We start from the raw sequence: 15654 nt of genomic DNA on the forward strand, positions 1-15654 counted from the left end.
GAACCTCAACTAAAAGGAGATGTGTTGTTCTGGCAACCTTTCTGTAAGTATGGGATGATTTCAAAATAAATAAACTTTTAAAAACTATTCCATTTTAAGAAATCCTTCAGAGACATCTAATGGCCTAACAAAACCAAGACAGTCAACCAATGATAAAGCTGATTCTGACCTCCTTGCCAGGCCATGTTCACTCATAAATCACACAGGATCTTACCTTGGCTGCTTTAAGTAACATTTCTCTTTCTTCTAAATCCTTTCTCTGCTTCTCCAGTTGATCTAGCTTTTCAAGAAATTTGAGCTGTGATCTGGTGTCATTAGACAGGATGTAATTTTCACTTGCCTGGGGAAAAAAAAAAGTCTTCTGATGATCCAAGGCAACACATTCTACATTAGGTCTTGTTATAAATCAACTAAAGACAGTTACACCAAGATACATAGGGAGGTAAATTTTTAGGACGTAATATTTTATTTCTGCTAAACGAACAACAAAGCAAGTATGTTAACCATTCTTAAAATCTGAGAGGCAATTTAAAAAGAAGTTTGAAAATCTCTCAGTCACGTCCAACTCTTTGCAATCCCACGGACTGTAGCCCGCCAGGCTTCTCTGTCTATTGAAGTCTCCAGGCAAGAATACTGGGGTGGGTTGCCATTCCCTCCTGCAGTGGATCTTCCTGACCCAAGAATGGAATCTGGGTCTCCTGAATTGCAGGCAGATTCTTTACTGTCTGAACCACTAGGGAAGCCCTCATTCTTAAAATGTGAGAGGCGATTAAGCAAAAATTTCAAAGAGCTTTCCTAGTAAGCTTCATCCAGAGGGGAGGAAAAAGGAATTAAGCCCAGTGGATCCTGATAGTAGGAATAGAAAGCAAAACAGTGTATTGTTTACCTATCATCTAAATCTTTCTAGTTAAACTACTGTCAATCTCATCAGACTTTAATGATTAATTAAATCTTAGGCCCATAAAAGATAAAAAAAAAACAATCACCTCCCTGAAAAACATACCAAAGATGAAAGTTATCACCTTTGCTTCTATTGCTGAATTGGTCTAACTTTGACAAACAAATGCAACTTCTATCAAAAGACAACATAAGATCAAATGGCAAACATTAAAATCCTAAACCCTGTTGTGAGGATTTCCTTAAGCTATGGACTTGGGCAGAAACTTCCATAAATTAGAGTTATAACAAGAAGTGTAATTATTCATCTTCAATGTTCCATAAAAGGATAAAGTTTACAGTTTCATTTATTCTGATATGCTAAAGTATAAAACAGTGCTTTACAATCTAAATACTTTATTTTCTTCATCTGATAATGACCACCCGTCTCTCTTAATATTAATACACATATGCTTGTTGGGGTGGGGGGTGACTTCCTGCCATCTATTCATCTCAGTAATTCAGACATCTAAGCTATAGGAGGGAGACTGTATAACAGGAAAACTGAATGTTTTTAAACATTTAGTCCAACAGTCAGTGCCTGGCTTGGAAATCTGGTTACCGTACCATTCCCATCTTTGTTTTATCCCAAGCTCATGGCTGATTCAATTAACTGGGACTGAGAGATTTCATATGCCCAAGATTCTTTTTAAATTAAATTTTTATTGTTGGTATTTAACCAGATCAAAGGAGTATTACATAGTATAACGAACAAGGATGTATTAGTGCTACTTATTTTACTTTGTGTTTAATACAAAGAAGAATTCTCAAATGTTTTTTAAAGTTAAATAATACAAGATAGAATATGGAATACATTATGGGCCAACCATAGAGGCATAAACAAAATAACCAGTGGTTTCTTAAATACTTCATTTTTACCATTTTTGTGTTCATACACTCTGGAGATAGTTTACTGAGAGGATTTAATTTAAAAGGACAACAAATGCTAAATTAAAAAGGGGCAGAGACTTTCTAAATTTGAACCCAATCTCATTTCCATGCTAAGATTCCTTCTCTCTCTCTCTCTCTTTCAGCTCAGTGCAACTACCTCTTGCTTAATGCATCCTTCCTTTACTCTTCCAGATCCTAAACAAATGAGTGTCTTCCCTATCTCTACTGAGTCTCTAACTTTATTTAAATAACAGTAACCCCAATCTTATCATGATCCCTCCTGTCTATCCAGCTGGTCTAACTGAAGTCTTCTTGGATCACAGAGGAGGGTGGTTTAGTAATGAAAATACAAGGACTCAGACCAAATGATAACATCATCAAGTGAATCCCATCTAAAGAAAGCACTACAGCCCCTTTCGACTGGAAAACACTGAAGCTTTTCCACAGCCACCGCACTAGAAGACTCTTAATATATCTTCAGTGGGGAAAAACCTGGCAGCAAGATCAGAAGCTTTGCATGTGTTTACTTTCCACCTCTTTATTTAAATTTCAATTTATGGACTATGATTAATTAGAGAATTATATCTAACCAGGTGAAAGATTATCAAAAGTAGATGGATTTCAAATCAAAAGCAAAATCCCGCCATCTCTTTTAATAAAAGTAGCTCATTGTTATGAAATTCATGGAGTAAATTTTCCCACACTGTACAGATAAACAAATCCTATCAGGATGAACCAAAATATAAGGACAAGGCTCAATCTGTGACAAAAAGGTTATTATAATCAGAGTCTACAAAATAAGTATAACTTTGAATTAGATCCAAAAATAATTAAATGATTATCATTTCTATTTAAAGAAGGATGATCATGCAGCTGCCTTTCTATATGCATGAACTCACACAGTGGCATTAGCTATGTTAAAGAGTAAGTGTGGAGAAAGGCAGAGGGGGTGAAAATCAATCAGGATAGACAATATTAAGGCAGAAAATTAAGGAGGTATTAGCTTAAAGCCTAAGTTACTGAGTTTCTAAGTGGAGTAGATACTATCCATTTTGCCTGAGGCAACTAAATCTTTGGAATATGTGCTGCTGACATACCTTACAAGAACCACTCCATCTGAAGGTAATACATAATAAAGCTTTGGATGGTATTTGGGATAGTAAACATTACATTGGAAATTGTAATGGAAACCATTCCATTACAATCAATCATTGGAAAAATTCTATCCCATACTAAATGTATATGCTACATTTTGTACAGAAACTGCCTACTGTAAATGAAAGTACACTCGTGTATCTCTGAAACAACAGGGTGAGGAAAAGGGGAGAATTCAGAAAGAGACAGTTTTACAACAGTAGTTGAAGTCTTTAATACCTTACTTTCAATACTGGATTGAGTAGTTAGACAGAATAGCAATATGAAAACAGGACTAACACTACAAACCAACTAGATCTAACAGACATACTGAACACTCCTCCCCAACAACAGCAGAATACACATTCTTCTCAAGTGTGCATGGAATAGCCTCTAAGAATGATCATATGTTAGGCCACAAAACAAGCCTCATACATTTAAAATGACTGAATTGTGCTAAGAATAGTCTCTGACAACAATGGAGTGAAGCTAGAAATCAACAGAAGGAACACTGGAAATTTCACAAATATGTGGAAATTAAACAACATACTTTTAAATAACCAATAGATAAAAGAAGTCTCAAGGGAAATCAGAAAATAACTAAGAGATAAATGAAAACAAAAACACAATGTACCAAAACTTATTGAATGCAGCAAAAGCAGTGTTTGAGGGAATTTTATAGCAATAAAGAAATGCCTACATTAAAAGAGGAGATTGTAAATAAGTAACCAACCTTATATCTTCAGGAAACAAAATGAGAAAAGAAAGTAGGATCATTATCACTGACCTTACAAAAATAAAAAGGATTACTAGAGAATATTATGAACAACATTATGCCAATAAATTAAATAACCCAAAAGAAATGGACAAATTCCAGCAGTACACAGAAATAAATACTGACATTAGGGGTCTTTTTTTCCTCATTTTTTTCTGATGACATTTAAGTCAGTATAGCAAATTCTCAAAAAAGATTTATGCAACTATAAACAGTTCTCTCAAAATTCTAAATGAAGCAGAAAGGGGAGAAAATAGAATGATTTCCTCCAGGAAATTTACCCTAAGCATAGATGATACTTCCCTAGATTCCTTTTAACCTATGTCTAGGATATCATGACAATGACCATTCTTGCAAACTCAAAACCTTATAAGGTTACCCATGTACCATGTTGTATAAAATCTAGCTGTGAACATTTCTTGATATGAGGGGAAAGGTTATCTTTTTCTCTTTTAACCTTCATCAACCAATATATTTGTTCTCCATCAAAACCATAATACAAATAAATTTAGTGCTTTCATCTTGATGATGGCAAGTGATCTGGTTCATACCATTTGGTTCATAAGATAAAGCTATTCGTGCATGTAATTTTTTTAAAATAAAAGTCCTCAATGCAATCACTTAACTCACTGAAAGGAAACGGGAGTTGCCAGCAGAGTACGGATCACTGAAGAGAACACAGCTACCCAATATTTCTTTCTAACACATCCTCCCCTTTCCAGTCAAGAGCTTTAGGAAGAGAAGCCTCAGGCATAACAGATGCGTATTTCAGTCTACACTAACACAGAAGCTTTGGATACTACTGAAACTCTGTTTATTTGTCATGTAAACATATCTAAATAAGGCACATTAGGAATGAGAATTTGATTTTCTACCAATATGAATTATGTCTCAACCATTTCCTTGAAAAGTGTACCTAGAATATGAATCCATAACAAAAAGCTACCTTTAACAGAACAAAAAGGAGAGAGAAGAGCTTGGTTTTCTCTAATGATTTCCTTTACCTTGTAAGTTGTCATTCGATGCTGAGCAATTGTAGTCAGTTTTTCTAGAAGGCCTCGTAATCGCTCCTGTGTTGCATGGGAGATCAAGTTCACAGCATCAGAATTAAGTTCCGTAATGTCATGCTTTTTACCTGTGGAAGCAGGGAAAATCCATTACGTGTTTTAGTAGAGGCTGATAATTGAAATAATTAGCACAGCAGGTATTCTGTTCCCCCTGGAAGTCATACCCATTACGAATAAAGGTTTGGAGATTATGATTTTCCTGGTAAAGTCACAACTTCAAAGATCTTAGACATTACATTAATAAAACCTAGCCTGGAGCCTCAGAAAATATAGACATTGTTTCACTTAGCCTCTAGAATCATTCTCCTTGCAAGGTCATTTATAGGACAAAGTTAATAAGAACACAAATCAAGTCTAGTGTTCAGGGAGGAAAATGGTAACTGCAGAAATTAGTGCTGTATTCTGTTAATTTTAGTAATTAAAAAAATAGAAAATTACATTTTGCCCTGTTTGACACTGTTAGCAATTTACAACATTTATTTCCATGAATTCAGATTGTGAGTCTCTGTTAATAACTTGTCTACATGACACACCTATACTTTTTGTACAATACCAATCATGCTTACTTTGCACTAACTCATGTTCTATAAATTGACTTGATAATTTACAAGTTGAAGTGAGTTCAAAGCCTCATCATTTTACTCATCAATTTTAAAAACTTCTCTTTCACTATATCTCTTTCTATAAATAAACCAAACTTCTATTCTTCCTTCTGCTAACTAGGAAGAAAGTTTCAGGAAAACAATTTAGACCACATACCCCAAAACAGAAGCTTACTTATAAAACAACCTCATCAGTATTTAAACAGCAGTTCTCCAGCTCAGTGAAACCACCTGTATCATCAGAGATGATAACCCTAAAGATATACGCAATTACGTAATCTCATCTAAATGAGTTTTCTAAGTGCTATTGTGTTTGTTTTTAACATATGCATTTACACAAACTTAAAAATATAATACTTAACTTGCACTCTATCTGAAATACATTCTTATATATTCAAAGTGTGAATAAGGATTGCAAAAAAAAATAAGCTTTAATTTAAAAAGCCAACAAATCTTAAATATATTGTTTGATCATAAATGCTGCCATAAGAAATGTTGAACTTTAGTTCAAAACATGGGCTATGTTAAACCAGACAGAAAAAGAATATAAAACGATTCAGCTTCATCTGTACCAAACCTTCAAAATGTAGTTCATTACTTTGTAGCAAAACTGAATTCATCACCAATATATGATTCAAGGAAGGGGAAAAAACTGGAAAGTCAAATCTACTTTAAGTCAGCATAAATAAATAGTGGGGCCTTGTATAGCAGCAATAATACAATTTCAAAACAATCCAATAATTAAAATTATAAGCAAACATGGGTATATAAAGGATGACATGCCAGTTGATACTTTAAGAAAAACGAACATTTAATAATATAGTGTCTGGGAAAAAACTTTGAAAATAATTGCATATATATAAAACAGAAGCCTAAGCTAAAGAAAAATCCATATTTCTAAAATACTAAAAATAAACAAATGTTGGGAGTTGCAAACAATTTCAGGGCTTAGTGAACAATCACATTTTCTAATATCCTCACTAAACTGATGATAAAACATGACAGAGTTCCAAAGTTAAAGTCTCACTTTAAAATAAAACACTCTCTTTGGTAAAGTTCATTAACTGATTAAGGAGATCAAGTTGGTGTTCAAAAGCTTACTATGTGATTTTACAGAAAGTCTGTGTCATTTAATTTAGGTAACTGACAAAAAAGGAAGAACACTGGCATGTTTACTCCCCTACCACATCCAAGTAAGAAAATCTTCCTCCCCAAATTCTTTGGGTTAATTTATAACTCCTGTTATTAAAAAATGATCTTGGTTCTGACCTGTTCTGTGAACACGAAATTTTATTATAAATGAAGAACATTCCTAGAAATATATAACTCGATTCACTCTATGGTTTTTGTTTTAAAAGCTTAGGTAATTGAGAAGGAAGAAGTTTTGCAGTTTTCCATCATATTAAATGACAAGTTTGTGTTTTATCCCTAAGAACTGAAAATACAAAGACTTATCCCCAGAATTCTTGAAAGCAGAGGTTAGCAAGCTAAATCTGGTCTCTCTTTATAGATACAGTTTGATGGGAATACAGTCTTTCGTATTTGTTCACATATTGTCTACAGCTTCTTTTGTAATATAACAGTAGAGGTGAGCAGTTGCGACAGACTATATTTGCCCACAAAGTAGCAAACATTTACTATCTGGTCCTTTGCAGGAAAAAAAAAAAACCTGTCAATCTCTGTCCTAAAAGATCAAAAATGTTCTTTCAATACTAAAAGTTCTCCTGTCACACAGTCTAAATCAAGCTAGAAATAAAATTTAGAAGGGGGCAGGGTATTGATAAAATTAAGTACGAATCTACTTGTACTCCACCAGAGTTCTAAATAATTATGTGGCTAAAAGCCGTTAAAACACCAGCAAATTTCCCAAGCCATCAGAGAAAGGTATGTGCTCAGGCTTAATCCCAAATTAAGGAACTGCCTCCTGTACAGTACAAAACAGAATGCAGTGAAGAAAACGAAAGAGAAAGAAAGAGAGGAGTGGGGAGGAGAAAGAGGGAGAGGGAGGGCTGGAGAAGAGAGTAGTCAAACAAAACACAAGCAAACAGCAAACAAACATTTTACCATTACTTTTTCTGAACTCCAATCCTTTTGAACTAACGTAAATTCTGAAAGTGAAAGAGGAGAGTGAAAAAGTTGGCTTAAAGCTCAACATTCAGAAAACTAAGATCATGGCATTTGGTCCCATCACTTCATGGGAAACAGATGGGGAAACAGTGGAAACAGTGGCTGACTTTATTTTGGGGGGCTCCAAAATCACTGCAGATGATGACTGCAGCCATGAAATTAAAAGACACTTATTAAAATTCTCACTATTTGCAGATGACATGATCCTCTACATAGAAAACCCTAAAGACTCCACCAGAAAATTACTAGAACTAATCAATGATTATAGTAAAGTTGCAGGATATAAAATCAACACACAGAAATCCCTTGCATTCCTATACACTAATAATGAGAAAACAGAAAGAGAAATTAAGGAAACAATTCCATTCACCATTGCAACAGAAAGAATAAAATACTTGGGAATATATCTACCTAAAGAAACTAAAGACCTATATATAGAAAACTATAAAACACTGGTGAAAGAAATCAAAGAGGACACTAATAGATGGAAAAATATACCATGTTCCTGGATTGGAAGAATCAATATAGTGAAAATGAGTATACTACCCAAAGCAATTTATAGATTCAATGCAATCCCTATCAAGCTACCAACGGTATTCTTCACAGAGCTAGAACAAATAATTTCACAATTTGTATGGAAATACAAAAAACCTCGAATAGCCAAAGCGATCCTGAGAAAGAAGAATGGAACTGGAGGAATCAACCTACCTGACTTCGGACTCTACTACAAAGCCACAGTTATCAAGACAGTATGGTACTGGCACAAAGACAGAAATATAGATCAATGGAACAAAATAGAAAGCCCAGAGATAAATCCACGCACATATGGACACCTTATCTTTGACAAAGGAGGCAAGAATATACAATGGATTAAAGACAATCTCTTTAACAAGTGGTGCTGGGAAATCTGGTCAACCACTTGTAAAAGAATGAAACTAGAACACTTTCTAACACCATACACAAAAATAAACTCAAAATGGATTAAAGATCTAAACGTGTAAGACCAGAAACTATAAAACTCCTAGAGGAAAACATAGGCAAAACACTCTCTGACATACATCACAGCAGGATCCTCTATGACCCACCTCCCAGAATATTGGAAATAAAAGCAAAAATAAACAAATGGGACCTATTTAACCTTAAAAGCTTCTGCACATCAAAGGAAACTATTAGCAAGGTGAAAAGACAGCCTTCAGAATGGGAGAAAATAATAGCAAATGAAGCAACTGACAAACAACTAATCTCAAAAATATACAAGCAACTCCTACAGCTCAACTCCAGAAAAATAAATGACCCAATCAAAAAATGGGCCAAAGAGCTAAATAGACATTTCTCCAAAGAAGACATACAGATGGCTAACAAACACATGAAAAGATGCTCAACATCACTCATTATCAGAGAAATGCAAATCAAAACCACTGTGAGGTACCATTTCACACCAGTCAGACTGGCTGCTATCCAAAAGTCTACAAATAATAAATGCTGGAGAGGGTGTGGAGATTCCTTAAAAAACTGGAAATAGAACTGCCTTATGATCCAGCAATCCCACTGCTGGGCATACACACTGAGGAAACCAGAAGGGAAAGAGACACGTGTACCCCAGTGTTCATCGCAGCACTGTTTATAATAGCCAGGACATGGAAGCAACCTAGATGCCCATCAGCAGATGAATGGATAAGCAAGCTGTGGTACATATACACAATGGAGTATTACTCAGCCATTAAAAAGAATACATTTATTCTTTTTAATCAGTTGATCTTTTGAATCAGTTCTAATGAGGTGGATGAAACTGGAGCCTATTATACAGAGTGAAGTAAGCCAGAAGGCAAAACACCAATACAGTATACTAACGCATATATATGGAATTTAGAAAGATGGTAACAATAACCCTGTGTACGAGACAGCAAAAGAGACAGTGATGTATAGAACAGTCTTATGGACTCTGTGGGAGAGGGAGAGGGCGGGAAGATTTGAGAGAATGGCATTGAAATATGTAAAATATCATGTATGAAACGAGATGCCAGTCCAGGTTTGATGCACGATACTGGATGCTTGGGGCTAGTGCACTGGGACGACCCAGAGGGGTGGTATGGGGAGGGAGTAGGGAGGAGGGTTCAGGATGGGGAACACATGTATACCTGTGGTGGATTCATTTTGATATTTGGCAAAACTAATACAATTATGTAAAGTTTAAAAATTAAATAAAATTTTTAAAAAAAGGAAGCAATAAAAATAAATAAATAAATAAATTTTTAAAAAAAAAAAAAAATAAATAAAAGACACTTACTCCTTGGAAGGAAAGTTATGACCAACCTAGACAGCATATTCAAAAGCAGAGACATTACTTTGCCAACAAAGGTCTGTCTAGTTAAGGCTATGGTTTTTCCAGTGGTCATGTAGGGATGTGAGAGTTGGACTATAAAGAAAGCTGAGGACAGAAGAATTAATGCTTTTGAACTGTGGTGTTGGAGAAGACTCTTGAGAGTCCTTGGACTGCAAGGAGATCCAACCAGTCCATCCTAAAGGATATCAGTCCTGGGTGTTCACTGGAAGGACTGATGCTGAGGCTGAAACTCCAATACTTTGGCTACCTGATGCGAAGAGCTGACTCATTTGAAAAGACCCAGATGCTGGGAAGGATTGGGGGTAGGAGGAAAAGAGGACGACAGAGGATGAGATGGCTGGATGGCATCACCGACTCGATGGACATGGGTTTGGGTGGACTCCGGGAGTTGGTGATGGATAGGGAGGCCTGGTGTGCTGCAGTTCATGGGGTCGCAAAGAGTTGGACACAACTGAGCGACTGAACTGAAGTGAAATTCTACTTTTTCAAAATAAAAGGATAACATATACTGAGGTGAAAAAAGTGATAATTTGTACAGCATACAGTAGGAGCTCAAATATTTACTAAGTAATTTTTAAGTAGACTTAGAATATATAACAGCAATGCATTTTACAGTCCTTAAATATACCATGGATGTATCAAACATCTGAAACTTTCACAGTTTTGTGTGAAGTCTCTAACACAGAATGCAAAGGTTCTTACTCAAGCATACTAAAAGGTCACCGGTGCTGGCCCCTCAAGTTGGACATGTGTGAAGGAGGAGAGTTAGTCTCTGGCAAGCCCCTGCGTCAGGACACAAGAAACAAGAAGACACACACACAACAATGTCTCTTCAATCTGTCTCTTTTTCCAGTTACCATTGTGAATTTGCTATTAACAACAAAGATGTTTGGCTCCAGAATAAAACAGGTATGTTCTCTACCATTTCCTTTCACATACTTCAGGCCATTTAACAACTACTGGCCAGAGAGAACCCTGATATTCTAGTTTCGCTCTTTTACCGTAAGGATGGGTTTGAGTTCCAGGATGAAGATGAGGAAAAAGGGACTTAATCTCGTTGGCTATTTCTTTGTTTCATAAACACAAATTTGTAACATAAATTACATGCCTAAAGGCCAACCAAGGAAGAACAGCACAGAAAAAAAAAATATCATAAGTATATTTATATGCTTATGATATTAACTACTACCTATACCAGAAACCACAGGTTGTATGATTTAAGTTATTTGAATAATTTTTAAAATAAAATACTTCTTTTGTAACACCCATGAAATCTTGATTACTTCCAGAACTTGTTTTAAGCTTCAGAGTTTCCAGAAAAACCAACCCAGGCTATCTAACTCTTGATAACATTTTCCTTGGATCAGACAGTCTTATCAGGTCAATAATCGTACTCACCAATGTCTAAAATTCGCTTTTGTAGAGCTCCAATGAAAAGAAACGGTTCATCTTTACAGGACTGAATGAGTGTGCCAACCAATTCAGAGTTTGTTGCTAAGATGCAGGCGTTTTCTTCACTGAGGTTGACTCCTGCCATGGAAGTCACATCATTGATGTCATCTTCATCTCTAATATAAAAAAAAAAAGGAAAGGTTTTTGATGGTGGTGGTGGTATGTGAATGAGTGATTTCAAAGAGCAAGGAAGTGTAGATCTCTCCATATAACTAAAGACATTATCTTACTTAATTTATCCAAGCAAGAGAAGAAGTGAGGCATGGCTATCCCTCTCTGTCTTTAAAATTAATTGGTATCTCTAACCACTAGTACATTTAATATCAGAAAAAATGGATCACAGACACCTTTGTCTCCTGGTGCCCATCTCTCCCTCTCGCAGTTTAGTAAATAGGGTGCACTAAGAGGGATTTGGTCCAGTGCTCTGTAACAAACTAGAGGGGTGGGAGCGAGGTTTGTGGCGGGGGCAGGGACAGGATCCCCATGGCCAATTCACGTTGATGTATGGCAGATGTCAAATCAATATTGTGGAAAAATTGTCCTCCAATTAAAATAATTTTTTTCAAAAAAGAGGGATTTGGAAGTTAGTCTAAGTTATCCACAAACTGTCTCCAATGAAAGACAATGAAATAAAAACAGGCTTCTTTTTTTTCATCCAAGATGATTAAAAAACCCTGAAATATCCCCAGTGCCCTCCACTGGTCCACTGAGGAGGAGAAACCCTTCGATCCTGAAAGGTCCATACCCATGAAAAGGCCCTTGAGAAGAATCTCTCTAGACTAGCTATTCTGAAACTACATGGTTAAAACTATCTTTGTTTTTCTGCTTCAGACTTTTGGTGTGCTCCATCTGTACCAATTGAATTCATTAAACCACCTCCTCGAGCAAATGGCTGCAAAGGGCTAATATTTAAGATATAAAATTATACACACATATGTAAAAGACATACATATAAGAACACAAAATATGTTTGTGCTCCTTGCATTGTGCCAGCAAAATTAAATAGTTGTTTTTATCTAACAGAATTGCTACATGGCTATGCTATTAAGATGAGTATATTATGTTTAAGGAGAGAGAAGAGAAAGACCAAAGAAATACTAAAATTCTAATGGCATCCTTAACACTATATGTAATAAGAGGCATGTCACTGACCATAATTCAAGTACTGATGCATAACAATTTACACAAACATGATTCTATAAAAAAGATATTGCTTCCTTCTATTTATTGCATGGGCCAACTGATCTATCATATAGTTTCATATCAATAGATTTGAACCTCCTTGTAGTAATGCATTTGTATACAAAAGAGGGAAATAAACTATACCAGTTAAGTGTTTAAGATATGAAAGCCTCTGGTGTTCAACTTTAAAAAGCAGCATGTTAGGGGTAAGAGAGGGAGAGAGACCCCACTCACATAGGTATAAGTGATTCAAACTAAATGAAAGAAAGTTAAATGCTAGACACAGCAGTTTCAAGTGAAGAGAAAGAAATATGGTTCCACAATCTGAACGGTATATTTAAAAGCCTAACCTATAAACTGTGTCTCGGTATTAGGGAAAAGAAAACTTTTAAAATTAGTATCTCAAATCAACCAAACAAAATATACAATATAAAGAAACTGTGTAAAAGTGGTTGGTCTTCATCTTAACAAATGTCACAGAGGTACTGTCAGAGGTATGGGATGCTGAGAATGGTTCTAAGAACTAATTTACCACCTATGTAAACAAAGAACTATTCCAGAAACATCTGAACACTTAAAGCTTAAATGTAAGTACAAAAGAAACTGTAAACCTAAAGATGGACCAAGATCCGAGTTAAAAAAAAATATTTTAAAAGGTCTGAGTAAAAAATACTTTTTAAAAATCAAGTATCAAGAAAATGGAAAAACAAGCCATAGACTGGGAGAAAATATTTGCAAAACACATATCTGATTAAGGACTGTTATCCAAAATATATAGAGAACTCTTAGAACACAACAATAAGAATACAAACAGATAGAAAAGTGGGACAAAGACCTAAAAGACAACACACCAAAAAGATGGCAAGCATATGAAAAGATGCTCCACATCCTATGTTATCAAGGAGATGCAAATTAAAACAATGAGATACCACTACACACCTATCAGAATGGCCAAAACCCTGAACGCCAAATGCTGATGCGGGTGTGGAGAAACAGGAACTCTCATTCATTGCTGGTGGGAACGCAAAATGGTACAGCTACCATGAAAGACAGTTTGGCGGTTTATTGCAAAACTAAACATACTCTTACCATGCTGCTGCTACTGCTGCTAAGTCGTTTCAGTCGTATCCGACTCTGTGCGACCCCACAGATGGCAGCCCACCAGGCTCCGCTGTCCCTGGGGTTCTCCAGGCAAGAACACTGGAGTGGGTTGCCATTTCCTTCTCCAATGCGTGAAAGTGAAAAGTGAAAGTGAAGTCGCTCAGTCGTGTCCGACTCTTCGTGACCCCATGGACTGCAGCCTACTAGGCTCCTCCATCCATGGGATTTTCCAGGCAAGAGTACTGGAGTGGGTTGCCATTGCCTTCTCCGTACTCTTACCATATGATCCAGCAATTATACTCCTCCATACTAACCCAAAGGAACTGAAAATTCACATCCATACAAAAACCTGTACATGGATGTTTCTAGCAGATTTACTCCTACTTGTCAAAACCTGGAAACAACCAAGATGTCCTTCAGCAGGTGATTGGACAAACCGTAGTAAATCCAGAAGTGGAATATTGTTGAGGACTAAAAAGAAATGGTACCATACCACGAAAAGATGTGGAGGAAACTTAAATACACGTTATTAAGTGAAGAAGCCAAACTGAAAAAGCTACATACTGATGAGTCCAATTATATGACATTTTGGCAAATGCAAATTATGGAGACAATAAGATGACCTGTAGTTGCCAAGGGTTAGCAGAAAGGGATGACTAGGCAGAAAACAGAGGACTTTTTAGGACGGTGAAATATATAGTATCTGTATGACACTATAATGGGGGATATATGTCATCACACGAAAATGTAAAAACCCACAGAACGCACCACACAACAAGAGTGAATTGTAAAGTAAACGATGAACTTTGGTTGATAATGATGTCTCAGTGCAGATTCATCAATCATAACAAATAGACCACTCTGGTGGGGGATGTTGGTAATGATCGAGGCTGTGCATGTATTAGAATTTTCTACAACATATCAATCAATTTTCCTGTGAACCTAAAACTGCACTAAAAAACCATCTATTAAAAAAGAAAAAAGAGGCCAAGTACATTCGATTAAAAACTCTGTTCACTCCTAAACAGAACCTGTTCACTCTGAAATAGAATCCCAACCAGTTACTTAACACCTTTAGGACAAAATTTTCTTCCTCTAAACAATGAATAACTTTGATTAGGGTACTTTCTAACGTCACTCTCAGCCACTTAGAATAAGGGAGCTCTCTTCGGCCAGATACAGAACAAATGCCAAGGTGTATTACGAAATGGGAAAAACTAAACAAAACAAGGTATAGAACAGACTGTACCTTGGGAAAAAAAATACACACTTATATGGGCATAACTTCTATGGGCATATCTCTGGATACACAAGAAATTCATCTCTGGAGGGGGAAATTGGGAAGCATGAGTAGGAAGAAGACATTTTATATCATATCATACTCTTTTTCTACAGGCTTTCCAGGTGACACTAGTGGTAAAGAAACTGCCTGCCAGTGCAGAAGACATTAAGAGATATGGGTTTGATCCCTGGGTCAGAAAGATCCCCTGGAGTAGGACATGGCAACCCATTCCAGTATTCTTGCCTGGAGAATCCCATGGGCAGAGGAGCCTGGAGGGCTACAGTCCACGGGGTCACAAAGAGTTGGACACAACTAAAGTGACTTAGCATGCAATCTTTTCTACCCTTTGAATGTTGTACTATATACATGGATTACTCAATCAAATGGTTAGTGATATTTTAAAAATAATGTTAATAAACAGAGAAAAAAAAACTGAAGACAGAGAAATATAATGATGTTCAGAACATGGCCTCATCCTTCCCTTAAAAAAACCCCCAGACTTCCTTAAGGTATACAGCACATGGCCTTTACACACTTGCACACAGCATGGCATGGTCACAACGTCAGCTGTGTGCCAGGTCCACCGGCCCTGTACACTGCACCTTGCTTCCATAGGTGAGTGTTCCCACTGAGCCCCTGCTGAAGTCTCACATACAGACTCGAGAGACCAGTACCAGGCCTCCTGTTACTAGCAGTCCCATGCACAGTACTAGAACTGAATGTAATTCGTCAATGAAGAGACTGTCCCACATCTTTCAGAA

At 36.4% G+C, this 15654-nt stretch overlaps 1 protein-coding gene across 1 annotated transcript in view; it reads right to left on the reverse strand.

Annotated features, from left to right (window-relative positions):
• TAF4B (TATA-box binding protein associated factor 4b) overlaps positions 1-15654 on the reverse strand; it is a 108469-nt gene that overhangs the window by 41494 nt on the left and 51321 nt on the right. The window contains exons 10-12 of the mRNA XM_005905826.3: positions 11275-11444; positions 4741-4871; positions 215-340 (exon numbers count right to left, since the gene is read on the reverse strand). Coding sequence (XP_005905888.2) covers positions 215-340; positions 4741-4871; positions 11275-11444 — 427 coding nt within the window. The remainder of the gene's footprint in view (positions 1-214; positions 341-4740; positions 4872-11274; positions 11445-15654) is intronic.

The sequence above is a fragment of the Bos mutus genome, chromosome 24 (genome assembly GCF_027580195.1).
Source record: "Bos mutus isolate GX-2022 chromosome 24, NWIPB_WYAK_1.1, whole genome shotgun sequence".
In the NCBI taxonomy this organism is placed as follows: Eukaryota; Metazoa; Chordata; class Mammalia; order Artiodactyla; family Bovidae; genus Bos; species Bos mutus.